General features: G+C 37.6%; 1 protein-coding gene across 2 annotated transcripts; it reads right to left on the bottom strand.

The window, feature by feature from the left end:
* Positions 1-484: 484 nt before the first annotated feature.
* Positions 485-15,539, bottom strand: LOC137199556 (transmembrane protein 87A-like). Of its 2 annotated transcripts, none has more exons than XM_067613918.1 (20): positions 15,382-15,539; positions 12,675-12,732; positions 11,207-11,304; positions 9,582-9,698; positions 9,397-9,444; positions 9,258-9,299; positions 8,961-9,087; positions 8,758-8,819; positions 8,389-8,572; positions 8,181-8,280; positions 7,857-7,950; positions 6,765-6,836; positions 6,525-6,633; positions 5,444-5,502; positions 5,194-5,303; positions 5,021-5,097; positions 3,375-3,439; positions 3,222-3,274; positions 2,711-2,741; positions 485-2,562 (listed from the first exon to the last, which is right to left on the bottom strand). In XM_067613918.1, the coding sequence occupies exons 1-20, from the start codon at positions 15,490-15,492 to the stop codon at positions 2,521-2,523; spliced, it is 1,659 nt and encodes a 552-aa protein (XP_067470019.1). In that variant the 5' UTR covers positions 15,493-15,539; the 3' UTR covers positions 485-2,520. The 2 variants fall into 2 exon arrangements, with proteins under 2 accessions (XP_067470019.1, XP_067470020.1); XM_067613919.1 differs by having other exon boundaries at positions 5,200-5,303.
* Between the last annotated feature and the right edge of the window lie 1,618 nt (positions 15,540-17,157).

The raw sequence follows: 17,157 nt of genomic DNA, 5'->3' as shown, positions 1-17,157 counted from the left end.
TTGTCTGTGATCCAATTTAATTAAATACATTTCCTTTGACAGGACAGTATTTCAAAGAGTTTTATTCTGTGCTTAATAAGTAAAACTTCATCTGACACATTGAGTAATAATAATGGATTAGTTGTTTCATTTTCAGAAAGCATCTAAAAGCATAAAATCTAAAGAAGCCCAGAATGTTTATTGAACTTGTTTTACACCCTGATTAGACCTCAGTCTTTCATTTTATTGATGTTTTTTTTTTTTTTTAAGTTATTATATTAATTTATTTCATGATGTATTTATGTTTTAGGTAATGGTTATGTTGTTTCAAGGTGAATAGTTACATTAGCCATGAGCCATCCTGCAAAACTAACACTCAATTTTGGATTGTGAACGCACTAAAATACTACTTTAAAACAGTCAACAGTCCCTTTTGTAGAAAAAAACAACATACTTACGCACCTACATACTAAACATTCATAGTAAATACACACAAAAACAGACATTTTAACCATCTTTCAATATAAATTTTATTGCAGGACATTATGCAAAAAGCCATACAATATCATCAGCTTCACATTACAATGCAGACTCACATTCAGAAAACGGGCTTGAGTGTCTCTCTAAAATAAAATATTCTTGACAAGACTTGGACACATAAAAAAAAAAAACATAAATTAAGGAATTTAGAATATCCACACATACTGCAGTAGATTGCACAAGGATGAGAGTATAATTCTGCCATATAAGGCAAGGTTATTTTGCAGTGTGAATGGGGCAGGCTCAAAGGAATCTGTAACTATGCTTAGATAAAAATTACTTATTGATCATGTACAATATTTAATTGAATTTTTAAACTACCCTGTGCTACTGAATTTGAGTGAGGACCTTTATAAAACCCTGGTCCTGTTAAAGGAAGGGGGAGTGAGAAAGGGATACAAATAGAGTAAATCACAGATGCACACTTAAATTTAGGCCTACGCCACATCTGCAAGGCTTATCGATGGATTCTGTGATTCAGTAGCTACAAAAAAAAAAAGTTTTCACTTTGGTGTGGTGACAACATGAGATAGACCTAAACCATTGCTGTTATGTGAGAAAGTGTCTTCACTTAAAAAAAAAACAACAGAAAAACATCATTAACTTTAGACTACTTATGCTTGAAAACGGACCAGGAACATATTTTATAAGGGTCATCCAGTCTTTCATTTTTCAGCACGAGCTTGAAAATCACCAATACTGGAGTCATACTTTCTGTTGCTTTAACAGATCCGTTTAAAGATCACATCTCAGAGAAGGTGATCCGGAGTAACAGACAGTTCTGTTGACACTGTATATTTATGTATATATATATATATCAGGCTTTGAGATACGTTCATGCCTGAGAGGGTCATTACTTTCTCCCAGCCCAGCGGACAGCGTGCTCCAGTGAACACAAGACACACAGAAGTATTCTGTTTCCCCCTGACAACAGTGATATGCTTCAAGTATCAACAGTCACTGATGCAGCCGTGTTTACATACAGTAACAGTGGCTTTTATATTTGTATATTCAGGATTACTCAATTAGCCAAACAACAAAGGGTTAGTTATGTGCATATGTTATATCATTTAAACATTGCTTTTTTTTTTGAAAGTTATCTGGCTAAATGATTAATCATATCATATGGCTACTTTCTCGTTTACATGTACACCATCATGTGACTTATTAAATATATAACATAATAAAACACATGCTTAAAAGAAGCATTTTTTTTTTTTACATCTCTGAACATAACCTTTAAGTTCAAGTGTTAGATGCTGTGTTGGTTTAAATCTAATCTTATGGTATTGGTGTTCTCAGTGTGTGTTTTCCCCTCCATTAGTATCATCTGATATTTTGGCTGTAATGACTGCCAAACATCCTGATATGCACCCGAACAGATTCCAAGTTAGTCTTCCTGCTCCTACAAGTTTGACCCCTTGGGCAGAAACTTAATATCTTATCAAATGTTTTCATCTTCTCCTCAGTACTCCAGAAAGCACACACTCCAATACAGTAAATGTTATTAAGAGATTAATAAAGAGAAAACCGCAGGACAGCATTTTGATAAAAATTCTATTTTCGCCAAGGGCGTTGCAGAAAAAAAACGTGTTTCTGCTTGATTTTGGCCAAGTTTGTGACAGTGAAGTAGAGACTCAGCAGCTATGAAATAGATAAAATCTTTATCAAAGTGCTCTGCTGTGTAATTTCTCCAGTTTTACCCCAGTCTCAAAATGCTCGTCTTAACATTAACAGCCATCCCATCCAGCTCAGGGCTGCCCTGTGGCTTTATAACTCACTCATGCTTCTTTGAACTTATCATTATTATTACCGTGTCACACAATACTTGTGAAATAACATTAAAAGAAAAAAAAATCTTAAGTGACTGAGAGAACAGTTGGCTTTGCCCACATTTTTTGGTAATCAGATCACTCAGAATGCATTCATTGCTACCTCAGTGAAATTGCTTTCTTTTCATTCTCACATCATTATCTCACATTTTCAGTCCATACAGAAGTTCTACTCCATTTTGGATCGCTCCATCTTGGTTTTCAGGATTTCCTGGAAAACAGGAACACACATTAAAGACTGTACAGTAATGTCATTGTGGAATAATTGCATGGTAACGGTCATTACCATGAGCATTTTAAATACAAAGAAATGTGACTGAAAGTCATGGGACTAGCAGGAGGAAGTAAAGATCCTTTACCTCTTCTTCATCGAGCATTACAGGGAGAGCTCTGTATGGAAAGAAAAAAAGGGCAGCAAAAGATCAGAGAAGCATTCACACAGTAGAAGTCGGGGTCAAACAACATTTTTAGATATTTCCTCTGGATTTTTTTTACTTTAACTTGTTACCAGATTGAAGAAGTTCTTCCAAAATGTCACCATTTGAGAATTAACGGTATTCCTACATAAATACACTTACATAAGATGATGATGAGATATGACACATTAAGGAGGGTTACTGTTTTTAAGCTGATACCATATTCTCACAACTTCCAGGTAGTGTAAAATCCCTTTTTTTAAAACACTATGGTATGAAACAGTTCTTTTTTGAAGGCATCACAACAGACTTGAGCTTACACACTGTACTGCCCCACAAAGTCACAGGTTCAATCTGGTGAAAGTGTCTATAAACAACCGTTTGTCCTGTTAAACTGTCCTTAATCAATATGCTGAATCTCTGTAGCTCAATGTCTAAAAATGACTTTACTTACACATCAGCAACAGTTGTAGGGATGTTCTCCTCTACCCATTTTAGGTCTTCATCCTAGCAAAAGCAGAGTTTAAAAACACAAAATAATTTAATTGTGTATTAAGAAGAAAAAAAAACATTAAGTGGACAAACTGGAAGCAGAGAGTCGACCCACCTCTTTGCTCAACAATTTCTGGGAGCCGTTAGTATCAGGCTTTGACCCTCTCATCTTCATTCCCTCTAAAAAGAAAAAAAAAGAAGAAAAAGGCATGTGAGATCATATAAAAGACCCTTGTCCAATCCAATAATATGATTATAGCATAACTAGGTAACTAAATTTGCTATGTATGTTATATATTCTCATAAGATGAACATTTTTTAAATGAATCTGTTCAGCACATGTGTGTGCGTGAACAGACTTGGATCATGGCCTTCAGTGGCACTGGATTATACCAAACGGCTGACAAGGTCGTCTTTGGAGGCTCTGAGGCAAGTTGAGAGCAGACCTGGCCGAACATTATTTTCAGATGTGTGGGTTTTTCACATAACAGAAAACGATGAATAGAAGCTTTGCGGGTGCAGCGCAAATCTCCTGGAAACATTACTGGCACTATCACAAAGGTCCATTACAGAAATGCCAAAGTGAAAACAGTGGCTAACAATGGAGCAATTGACAGATCTTCGGGAAAGATTGTGTGATAAGTGTTTCCACATTTAGTGTATTGATGTGACAAACATGAGGAAAACTGTCTTATCTTCATCTCTGCAGGCTACACGGCCCTGCCATCTACACTAAAGCCTTTTAAATTGAAGCTGAAAAATCATCGGCTCAGTTAACCTAAAACATATCAATAGAGTTACTCCAAAAAAAAGACAGAGGCACTGTTGCAGATCCAGACTTAAGTAAAACCGAAAGCTTGGATCTACCACAGTGCTTTTGTCAATTTTTGGAGTAAATCTAGTCTACTACAGTATGGTTTAAATATCAGTGGATCTCTAGTTTAACCTGAAACAAAGCCTGGAATTTGGCTTTCATTTTAAATTTAAAAAAAAAGACAAAATCTATATTAATATGCAAATATCAGCTCTACTAGTAGCACTCATTGGATATTTTAGCTAGCATGTATAACAGATGTGTTTACAAGACAATACTGATTAGCTGATTGGGCACTGTTATTTGATAGCAAACACTGAATGACATTAAATAAATGATAAATCAATCACATGTATCTCAGTCAAAAATAGTGAAAAAATAACTCGGCAACACTAACTGACACTTGCTGTGTCCTGATGTCGTCTGGGGAAGGAACTCCTACTTACTTTGTTGATCAATTTAAAGGACCAGTGTGTAAGATTTAGTTGCATCTAGTGGAACGGACTTGGCAGATTTGGAAAATAATATTCATAAGTATGTTTTAATCAGTGTATAATCCCATTAAAATACTGGAAAAGTTGTGTTTTTGTTACCTTAGAATGAGCCCTTTATATCTACATCTTCCATGGAGGCCGCCATGTTTCTACAGTAGCCCAGAACAGACAAACTAAACACTGGTTCTAGAGAAGGCCTTTCGTGTTTTTCGCATTTTTTGCAAGTTTCACAGCCACCATAGGTTCTCTTACACTCTTGGAAGGGGAGTGGGAGGTGGAGGGGTTGTCAGTTGGTTGCAATTTGCGACCTCACCGCTAGATGCCACTAAATCTTACACACTGGTCCTTTAAACGGTATTTCTCAGGTGGACACAGGTGTCTTCAATAACAGGTAACTCTTAGATGACCCTTGGCTGATCTTGCAATTGAAAGCAGGACGATAATAAATCTTACCAAAAGCTTCATTCAACATAGGTTCCTTGGCCTCCTCCTCTTCATCATCTTCATCAATCAGAGGGGAATGGGAGAATCTGAGAGAAAACAGAACAGAGCCTATAAGATCAACTACTGGCAATTTTGACAGTAATTGTTTTGGGCTCCAGGTTAAGCCCGAGCTTCAGACTGACTCGGACCTCTGGCTGTTGGCAGAGGGCCGCAGCAGCACCATGATGACCAACAGTATGGTGGAGAACAGCAGACGCCAGAAGGCATCGTCTACCCACAAGTCCCTCCAACCCTGCAGAGAGGATAAAAATAGAAAATAGTGGAAGGAAAGTTCATTTTTCATCTCTGTATAAACAAGAAACAGAAACCTCATGAAGAGAAGAGCACCGGAACACAATACGACCATCAATCAATAAGAGAAAACAAACTGACCGTCTGGCAGTCCACCAGCTTGAAGACTTTGGTGGTCCAGATGATGAATATGATGGAAGCTGTGGACACAAAGTAAACACTGCGCTCACTTTGATGTCTGTAAACAATATGCAAATGCTCAGAAACCTCCCTTCAGTGACAGCAAAATTAGAAAATTGAACAAAAAGGTTTTTCTAGTCAAAGGAGATGCAAATATAGAAATACATTTACATAATGTTAATACACGAGGAGCATATCGTCCCTGTCAAGTGAAAACCATGTATCTTGAATTTGGTGAATTTTAATTTTTAAAGAGGGCGTATCATGCACATTTCCAGGTCTATATTTATATTCTGCGGCTCTACTGGAATATCTTTGCATGATTTACAGTACAAAAAGTCCTTATTTATCTTATACTGGCTGTAAATGCAGCCCCTCAGTTCAGCCTCTGTCTGAAACAGGCTGTTTTAGCTCCTGTCTCTTTAAGGCCCCCCCCCTCCCAATGAACCCGGCTCTGGTCTGATTGGTCAGCAGACTTCCGCCAGCTGCGGGGGCTACGTAAACAAACAGTAGTAGTCAGATTTTTTTTTTCTTTTTCTCATTCTTTCCTCAAAATATACACTTCTCAAATACATCTGTGTAAGTTTGAGTCCAGATCTGATCCAAAATATGCGAGTGGACAACGTGAACAACCGTAGCAGAACAGGCTGAAGCCCTGGCTTTTGACTTTCAGGAAGCATTTTATGTCCCCTTTAAGATAAACAGAAGGATTAAATGTTCCTTTAGGGGTTAAGAAAGTTCTGAACTGTTGTCAGTTGTCAAGAAAACTGAATTATCACTTTTTCTTAGCCCATGAAAAGTTGATGCTTTGGAGATACATAGTTTCCACAGGAAAGTGATAATTTACTAAAACAGATGTTATAAGTCAAAACTTTCATTAGTGCACCTGCAACATATCTATTTCAGAAAAACAGAAACAGAAATCTGTTTTATTGCAGTTTCAGATATGGATCTTGTTAACCGATCAAAACGCAGCAGCTGTTTCTGGACCTCAAAGCTCCGTCTCATTTTTATTTCTCACCGTTCAGCAGCTGTAACTCACCGACAACAGAGAAGATGAGAGTGTTGGTGAAGTGCTGATACAGAGAGAGCTTCACTACATTTCTGCGGAGCTTCAGGAGACGAGTGGTTTGGGACAGACTGATGAAAATGTGGATGCAAATTAAGGACAACATATTGTATATATATATATTCAAATAACCATAATTAAAGGCTTATATCTACAACACTTCTGAAAATGCAAATCTTGAGTAATCGGCGTGGCTGGTAGAGTAAAGGATATCCACCACATGACACAGGAATCGATGAGAGAGAGGCTGAGATTCGCCACGAGAGCGACCGTCCCGTAGAAACCCTGGAGAGAGAAGACAAGAGTCGGATTTTACATACAAGATCAAACCAGGCAGTGGCACCATGAGCCTAGAAGACAAACAGGAGCAAAGTGTTTGTGTGGGAGTGTTACTGGGAAAGACAATAATTACTGAAACATAAAGGAAGTCTCTGTGCTTTCTTTAAACTTAAGATAGCTTGTGTTCAGATCGGGTGAAGATTTATGTCTCTCCTCTTCGGATCTTCCTCCAGACAAAACACATCTGTTCACCAAACTACATAACCTCCATCTCCGTTCTGCTCACTGTCTTTCTTATCTTATGTTTGCTTGTATAACTTTACGTTTTCATGACTTTTTGAACTTGCCGCAGTGTCTTTAGCTGCTTTTGAGAATCACTCTTGGATCAAATTCGTCGTTCTCCATTATCATCACTCGTCTGCCTCCGAGAGCCTGAATCCTCACATAACCTTCCCTCTCTATCGTCTCCTCTAGTCAAATCTAATTTATTTATACAGAGTGCCTTGAAAGCGGCACTAGGCAAGATTTTTTATGTAAAAATATACCAAACTACCAGCTTCAATCAGCCTGTGGAGGCCGTAACAGATAATGTCCCATCTGCAATGGTTGAAACGCAGCAGGTTCATTATATTTGTCTGGATGAAACTCATCTGTGAGAACAGGAAAATAAATGATCTCCTGAACAGCGGGGAGAGTGTGCCTTCCTAAATCTTTTTCCTCTTTCATCCGTTTCGTATTTTTTGGGACACAGTGTATCTTCACAGAGCAGAGTGGCTGGTATAGATTAGATTACAAAACAAGAAGTTACATCTCACTGCAATCTGAAGCTTGTAAGCTGCCACATTGTGCTTTAACAGACAACCATGAAAATACATAGAAGTTTAAATAAGAGAAAAAAAAAATTGTTGGTGTTCAGGCTGTTTGAGGTACTAGATGATTTTTCTGACTTTCACTGTGTCCTAGATTACATCTGTAGGTTAATACAAATATTGAGGATGATGGAGTTTATAAACTGTTGTCACTTACACCCGTCACTCTCAGCACACCTTCCACAGAGGAGAAGAGCAGGTAGAGAAGCCCGACAGCTACCAGCCGATGCACTGTGGTACCCAACCTGGGCCTACACAAGGTGCAAAAAAATAAAAAAGTTCAGTTACACAAACAAATGTAGCTGAAACGGCTTGTTAACATACTTGTTAGCAGCAAATCCTCCACTGGGTTTTATTTGTAAAGAATAACAAATGAGCAATTTTAATATGTAACTGGTGGAAAAAATAATGATCTTAAAATATCAAAGTATTGAGACATCAGACAGATTAAAAGGTCATTTTTTTAGAAGACTGAACTTACTTGACTATGCCGTAGCCAAGACTGACAATGAGGACCAGGATTCGAGCTAGAGATCTTTTGAGAGCAGAGAGCAGCTCTGCAAAAATCACAGCACCTTGAACTGTGTAGAACAAAAACACACAAACAAAATTATGATTATAAACAGACTTGAGTAAAAAAAGACAAAACAAAACTTGTGCCACAAACGAAAATCAAAATGTCAACCAACCGTAGTCTCCTTTGTAACGGATGCTCTGGTATTCTGAGTAGAACACAGCTTTCTCCAGCATGCCGAGGATGATGACGGCGCCGATCCAGAACTGGATCCGAAGCAGATCCCTCCAATAGCAGGCGCACCAGAAGAGCCAGAGAGTCCCGAACAGCACGTACACGATACACATGACCATGAAGAACTGTGACGGACAGGAGATTATTATCATTATCATTCAGACAAATAGATATTCTCCTATTCAAGCTGCCAACTTTGCAACAATGCTCAACGTGTTTAAATTTGACAACTATTATGGCCCCAAACTATTATAAAACATAATATTTAGACCATTATGGAACACCCATTCACATAAATTATGATACACACCATCATCAGGGGCCAGTCGGCTGGAGAGGAGTAGTCATGTGGTCCCTTCATCTCTACTTTCACTGGAGAGAAAAAACAAAAGTGTCACTTTAAAAATTCTCAGTTGTTAGTTTTTCCTCAGATTTTTCATTTTTCACAAACTCTCTACTGGGTAAACATGAGAGATTTTAGAGCTCTGTAAGTGAAATGGTTTTGTTTCTCACTTGTAAAAGCGAAGTTGAGTTGCTCTGCCCCGATGTCGTCATCCTCGACTCCGCGGAACAAAGGCTGTACCTTTGCTATGAACAGGTATGGACTGTCCTCCCAGGCTTTGGCCACGGCGCTGATGTCCTGCAAGAAGACAGTTATGAGCTCAAAAAAATATACAGCATTTACATTTTTATGCTCTTTACATTTTTGCAATGGCCTCAATCAGCCAAAAGTTTCTAACGTCACGGTTTGAATCAACACAAAAACTAATATTTAAAGATATTTTCATTAAAAGTAATCGAATGTCTTACCGGCTTGTCGGGCCAAATAAGGCTCTGATTTGACGGGTCGCTCTAAAAAGAACAATATGCAAATAACATTTAAAGATCACTGCTTCATAGTGTTTGGAGTTTAATAAGCACTGTTCTGTATATCAGCTTTGTGACTCACCTTCGGGCTGGACAGAGGCTGATATGGGTTGAAATCTGCATAATAAACCTTAGAGGAAGGACAGAGTAAAGAAATATGTAAATATCAAGGTATCAATGGGAATAGGAATCTGCAGCTGAATGCTGAAATTCAGCTAATGTACACCGCAACCCTACATTAATATGCTATTCATTTTAGTCACAAACCTTCGGTAAGAAGAGGACGGAGCAGTTGTCGAAGTACATGTAGCCTTGGCTGTAGAAACCTGTCCAGCCGTCTTTCAACATGTGGTCCATACCAAACATGTTCATCGCTTTGCTGTCCTAAAGGAGAAAATTGAGGAAAAAAGTCAATTACGCAACGCAGTCGGTTATTCTCTAACGTTATGATTATGCAATATATACCAAATTTATGAAAGACAATGATGACTCTACATTAAACAGGCAGAATAATACAGTTATGACCCAACAGCACGTTTGGTAATAACAAAAGTGTCATTTCACCACACTGTTTCACAATAATAATAATAAAGAGTTGTGTATATTTATTGTAGGGTAATCATGTACAGGCATGTATTTTTACTTTAAATATTCAAAATGTAAATACATGGCAGCAGTTTAAAAAAATGTCATATATGTATCAATATAGACTGCAGTGAACTGTAGCTGCACACAACAACATATTGATTGTATAGATTAATAAATATTGATAATGGCAAAACAAGAAACGCATCTGTTTTGCTCGACTTAAAATAATTAGTTCGTATGAAGAATGCTTGAAAACATCACCTAAACCTTTCAATTCAACACCATCTGACACTGGTCGACTCATTTATTAGCCGCAACACATGTCGTAAAAACATCAAAAGACAGAGACGGTTGCTACGCATGTGGTTCCTGTTCGGACAGCGGAGGGGGAAAAAATTTCAAGGGCCTGATGATACTTTTGTCCAGTAATACAATTAAATGAATGATGAAAGAGTTGTTGTAGAAATCAATAATCACACATGTGGTTCACTTTGCTTACACAACAGATTTGTGGCAAAGCTGCACATCCGAGCTTGTCGATGCACTTTACTGATTGCAAACTGATGTGCAGATGTTTGAGAGTGCGAGTGATGAAGATGGAGACTAAATGGAAAAAAATTGATTCCAACAGAGGAATCCAACAGAACAGTTGAAATAGTCATAGCACATAAGTTTAATCATTGTGGAACGTATTGTTTGTTTATTAAAATATCCTGTTTTCATCCGAGGAGAGTGAAGATTAAAGAAGAAAATAACGCCAGCTGCTCTCGTCTTGTGTTCTCCCCGTTTTCAAAGAGTGTTTTGAGTCTGACAGAATAAGACACTGACTTTTCAAAAGCCCTGATCAAACTACAGGTGCCCACAACAGAGCCACACTCTTTGACCCGGACTTTGAGACCAGCAGTGACAAGGTGAAAGCCGAAGCGGCAGCAGCTGAGTTTGAGACGCTTCTGGACAAAAAGAGACAGCGCTGGCACAAAGATGGAAGTGGAGCCAGAGGCCATGAAAGCACTCAGGAACGTCTGCAGGAGGGACACGCCAGCTGCTCTCACTGACAATCTATTGAATCTGTTGAAGCCAAAACCCCGAAAAGTCCAGAGAAGTGAGACTGAAAAGTGCCAAAAAGTTCTTGAAAGCCTTAACATATAGATAAACTTGTCTAAAATTTAGTTCAATTTTAAGACTCTACAGTCAGAGGCTTTCACAGTCTTTAAAGAGTGTTATTTTCTGAGTGAAAATAGTTACATTCATGGCAGAACAAGCGGTCAAAAGTCAGACGTCAACAGAGAAAAATCAATACTCACTGGTGTGTTAAAGACTTCATTATAGCAGACAGAGGAGCGCAGGTACCAGCTGATGTTGAAAGCCAGGTTTCTATCACATGACCCCGTGTCACCCTGGACTGCAGAGAGAGAGATAAAAAAAGAAAAAGCAGTTACTCAAAGGCCTGAGTCCCCACCAGGTGTTACATACCGTCACATGTCAATTTCTGATGTTCAAAGCACTCCAGGAGTCGCTCTGTGGGTTGTAACTTAATTTACTTCCTCCCTCCGACCTGCCTTATCGAGTTCTACTTCAGTAAGTGACTTCCACTATTTCTTTATGACATGTTGCTGCATTACATCCTGGTCTTATGCTGGTCTATCTGGACTTTATTACTGTTGAATGCTGATGTGAACTGGAGGCCGTAGAGAGGAGAGGAAGTAGTCTTCAATCTACTGCTGTCTACTGTTTTAGATTGCATCCTTCTCCTACAAAACTCCATTGCAAATGTACAGAAAATAACAAAATCAGGGTAATCTGATGACTTATTAGCAAGAATAAAAAACTAGTCTCTGACACTGAGTTTTGAGGGAACATTTTCCTTTAAAATGTTTTTAATTTCTGCAAAATAAAGAGTTGCTTTTTAAAAGATCATCTACCAAATCAGCCATCTGGTGGGGTAGACGACAGCGACAGTAGAGAAGCATATGAGCATATCTCTGAGAATCACTATGTAGAGCAGAAGAGACATTTTCACCATGATACTGTGCTGCAAATAAAATCAGTTTCCAAAAGTATTTAACATTTCAAACAATGTCATTTTGTTTCTAGTGCCAAAAAGGGGTTCTGTGTGCAGGTTTACCAGGAAAATCTGCCCTGCAGGTTGCAGGACATCTGGCTTATTTTTAATATTTTAGCCAGCGTTAAGCGAGTGAATTTGATTGCTACAAAGCCAGTTACAAAAATAGCTTTGGTGCTTCGTGTATTGTGATTCTGCAATAAGATAATTATCACAGCTCACACAGGGAGGCTGTTAAAGGCATTAAGCCAAACCATGAGCCAGGCACAGCATAACATTTAAGGGAAAGACAGTAAAAAGAGACAAAGGGCATTTCTATAAATAACATCACATTTGCCTGTTGAACTATTGTTGCGTAACGACCTGACCTCGATTTAATGCAATTGAAAAAATTTGATTGTGGTTTGTTTTAGCTTTTTACTTTGGTTGTCTGTCCACACTGAGCACCATCACAACCAACAAAAAGGATGAACTCGACAGTCGATTAAGTGTTAATGTTAGTAGACAGTACCTGAATCAATGTCCTGCTACAGTAAATATTCCAAAATTATCTTTGTACTTTGTATCTTGATATCATAAATATTAAAGTTGAAGGGCTTTAAAGGGAATGTGAAGTTTGGGGGACGTTTATACCTGAATTGTTGGAATGTAAATATATTTTTGAATATATTGCCTGAATATATGAATTAGGGACACGTCAGGCTACTTACACTTCATAAAGATGGTGGTGTTGGCGTACAGCGTCTTCCGAAACACAGCATCTTTTGTCTGAAAACACAACAGACATTTTTCACCATTTTCTGACATTTTATTGACCAAAAGATTATTTGATTAAAAGAGAAAATAAATCGACAGATTAAACAGATTAACTAGTGAAAATAATCGTTAGTTGCAACTCTGACTAAGACACATCTTCTTAATGACCGTTAAACAATACAGACCGGAGCCGAAGTATCAAATTTAACAGAATTTATTTTCTTGCACAAGAAGGAGCGTTTCACAACACAACACGCAGGATGAGGTTACAAAGAAAAAGGCACCTCGAGGAACGCCTATAACAGGATTTTATACGTTACAGTTCTTTTCTTAATCTATCAAATACAGACTCATTGATAACGTCATATCTGTTTTCAGTTCTCCTGTCCAGTAGACATCTTGCTCAACTGACCCCCAGATGACATGCCTTACCCTTTCTCTGACGAATTTTAATTTCTACATCTTCCTCTTTACGAAAATAATACTGAACTCCCTTTAACTGTAGCCGATGAGTCTGCAGATGTTGCAGAGTTGCAGTACAAGACGGGAACAATTCATCATGATCTAGATAAAATACTAACACTCATACACAGTGTAATCCTAACTTTTATAACACCTGTTTTTTAAGGTGCAGTGTAACATCAGCTGCAGACTGTTTGAAATGTCTGTATGTCTAACAATGTCTGGAAGTGCGGAAGATTTTTTTTTTTTTAATTAACTGTGTTTCAGGGCAAAATCAATGAATTTTGACAGGAACTTACATTTATACAGGCAGTAGCTAAACTAATCTTATAAATATTTACCTGCTGAAAGGTTTTATGACCTTTATTTCAACCACATTAGGAATGTCACAAGTCAACCACTAGTCTCAAACACATTTGGAAACATTTGCAGTCTATTTCCTGAAAGAACAAATTATCCAGACAAACATGCATCCACATCTTCTGAAAAAACAAATGTACTTCATCATACGTAGTGGTCGATGGTGACTACGTGCACTTACTCAAGTACGGTACTTCAGTCCAATTTTGAGGTACTTTAATTGAGTATTTCCATTTGGTGCTACTTTATACTTCCACTCCACTACATTTTACAGGGAAATATTGTACTTTTTATTCCACTACATTTAGTTCACTGCTATAGTAAGAAGTTACTTTTCAGATCAATATATTATACACAAAACAACATATAATCAGTTTGTTTTATATGCATTGTTATACTCAGTACACCAGGGTTTCTGCAAGATTCACCAAGTTAAATTTCAGACTTCTTAAGACATTTTTAATACCAGACAGAAATCAATAAGATAAATAGATACATAGTGCAATGTGAAAAAAATATCAATTGATTTAGATTTATTTCACATTTTTGTCATTACTTAATGGCAATATATAACAATCATTTCCAATAATATAACTAATTACTCATTAATCATCCATACTCATTAACTCATTCACAATAACCAATTAAAAAAATAACTAATTCATTTAAAGTAAGGAACTGGATGTTCCAGCAAAGTTTTGCTAAAATTACATTAAAAATATATTTTATAACTAACATTACTGCCTGTGGCAGGCGAGAAAAAAATATTTAAGACCTTCATGAATGAAATTTAAGTCTTAAAAACCTCCTGTGGCTGTTTTATGGAGAAACTTACATCAATGCTTTTTAAGACTTTTCAAGATCTGCAGATTAGAGCGATATAACAGTTGGCCGATATTGACCTATCCCAGATGTATCGGTGTATATGTTGTCAGATATATACGATATATACACACACATGTACACATGCTTTTTATGATGTTTTTATGATGCTATGTTTTATGTTATATTATGTACTGTCATGTATGGTTGTTGATGGGTTTTGATGTTCTTTTGTGCTCTTTGGAGGCAATAAAGGTTTCATTTATTCATTCATAATAAATATAACACTCTAACTTGGGTCAATCTGCATAATGAGTACTTCTTCTGATACTTAAAGCACATTTTGCTGACATTGCTTAGGCTATGTACTTTTACTTAAATAAGATTTAAAATGCAGGACTTCTCCTTGTGATTAAGTATTTTTTTCACTGTGGTATTATTACATTTACTAAGATGTGAGTAACGTTACTTCTTCCACCCCTGCTGATAGGATGGCCTACATCCAGCTCACACATGCTGTAATTTCACTAGCAGGTGTGTTAATCTGATTTGTCATTTCTGGAAAAGAATAATTACAGCAACTCCTTCTTACACACTGAGATAATAACAGTTTGAGTCACCCTTATATTAACCACAGTAAAACGCCCTGTGATAGCTTTATGTTGCTGACAGATTGATCTATTATTCTTCTAATCACATATCAGTTGCTTTTCCTTCTGTAAATGACCTGTCTTTACTCAAATCCAGTGGTAGCAGCGCAGAAAGCACTACTATCCATCAGGACGCAGTATAATAATTAACGAGCAGAGTTATGTTTTTAATTAAGCTCATCTTCTCAGACATGCGTGCAGGATTGTAGTGAACCTGTCAGCAGCACCGTCAGGATCTGACAAGTAATGAAGGGTTTGCTCGGGGCTAGTTAGCTTCCCCGGTCTACCAGCTGCTACGGAGCCTTTAGCACGACACACTCTGCAATAAATGCAAAAAAATGCAAACGTTGAGTATGATAACACTGACCGAGTTGATGTCAACGCTCCATACGGAGACCTCTGCCGCTGTCCCGGGACGGAAAACCAAAGCAAAAAGCAACAAACACAACCGATGCGCTTGTGCATCTGACATCTTCATTTGTGCGTCCACCACAGGTCAGGCTCGTATCCGCCTACAGTTCCGGAGTCCGTCTCTGTAGTTCACACCGTCACCACCGGAGGACGCCAAACACCAAGGAGGCATTTAAAGGAAATGTTCACCAATTTTTTGAAGTCTGCCATAATCATTCCTGAGCATTAGAGTATCCATTCATAACGCACTTACAAATTAAAGGAAAAACATGAATAAATGTGTGAAACATAACAAGCAGATGCTTCCACACAGGTGCACTGCATGATATAATTAAGCAATTAACATCTAATCATGCTCTGTGGCATGTATAAAAATGTTGAGCAGGCCCAGTTTTGGACAATTGAACACCTATGGGCAGATTTTGGACTGACGTGTTAGACAGCGCTCTCCACCACCATCATAAAAACACCAAATGAGGGAATATCTTTTGGAAGAATGGTGTTCATCCCTCCAGTGGAGTTCAGAGACTTGTACAATCAATGCCAAGGTGCACTGAAGCTGTTCTGGTTGCACTTTATGTTGGTTTTTCCTTTAATTTGTGCTGATGAACTTTCTGTTTGGGTAGGCTAAACTGGCTACTTAGCTCACAAGGAGGAATAAAGTGAAGGACTGTGGGCCAGTAAACCCGGTTTTACTGTTGAAGGGGCTGGATATGTTTATTACAGTCTGGTAAATGATATTGTTGGGTTTCAGAAGGTCTGGTGTACAGACAGGACTGTTTGTACTGTGGGGGAGGAGGGTCTCTGTATATGTATCTGAATGTGATGGCTTGATATCATGTATTTGTATTTTTGTTCATAATTGAGTATGCTGGTCCTCTTATAAGGAGTGTGTGTGTGTGTGTGTGTGTGTGTGTGTGTGTGTGTGTGTGTGTGTGTGCATGTGTTGGGGCGTGATTGGTGGATGGAATAAGGAGTGTCTGTGAGGTGTGATTTTGGTTTATTTTTCGTTTTTCTCAATGGGTAGAAGCTGTGTGTAATCTTAGTTTTAAGTGCCTTGGTTTTTATTAAAGGACATCAAAAGTGTCTCTCTCTCAAATTCAAATTCAAATAACTTTACCAGGATGACAATAACAAAATATAGTACTGCCAAAGCACTGTATGAATAATGAATAATGAATGTTGACAGTTACAGTACACTGTAAAAACAATTATTTCAAAGAAATTTACTGTATTATTTTACAGTTTTTTGTTTTTTCTACATTAAGTGTAAATGCCATAAAAACACAGCAAATTATTTTTATTAAAAATTCACCGTAAAATAAAGACAGTAATCTGTAAATTAATATAATGGAATATTATAGTTTTTTAACAGGATTGTTCAATTACTTAATGTCTCGAATGTTAAATTACATTGAATTCTATGTAAAAATACAAAAATACAAAATAACATTACATATATATAGATGTGTGTGTGTGTGTGTGTGTGTGTGTGTGTGTGTGTGTGTGTGTGTGTGTGTGTGTCTACATAGACATGCCATCAAACCTTCATGGAAGATCCCATAATGTTGGCAGAGCTCAACAATCATTCAACATGATTGTTGAAGGACAGGTCAAGCTATTTATTTAGCTATTTTGCAGGTGAAAGGGGGTTGAGAGATACATGCTGCCTTCAAATGGTACTTATGTGGTTGTATTTTTGAAATGAGTAGGTGAGAGCACATTATGTTCG

Source organism: Thunnus thynnus, chromosome 16 (genome assembly GCF_963924715.1).
Source record: "Thunnus thynnus chromosome 16, fThuThy2.1, whole genome shotgun sequence".
NCBI classification, from domain to species: domain Eukaryota; kingdom Metazoa; phylum Chordata; class Actinopteri; order Scombriformes; family Scombridae; genus Thunnus; species Thunnus thynnus.
Note: the sequence above shows the minus strand (reverse complement) of the source record. Positions and strands in the feature narration are given on the sequence as shown.

Excerpts from the sequence above, each read along its gene's own strand:
- LOC137199556 (XM_067613918.1), bottom strand. The coding sequence starts at position 15,492 with ATGAAGATGTCAGATGCACAAGCGCATCGGTTGTGTTTGTTGCTTTTT. Across the intron at positions 8,281-8,388 it reads CCGTTACAAAGGAGACTACG|TTCAAGGTGCTGTGATTTTT; the intron begins GTTGGTTGACAT and ends TGTTCTACACAG. Across the intron at positions 5,304-5,443 it reads AGCTGGTGGACTGCCAGACG|GGTTGGAGGGACTTGTGGGT; the intron begins GTCAGTTTGTTT and ends TCCTCTCTGCAG.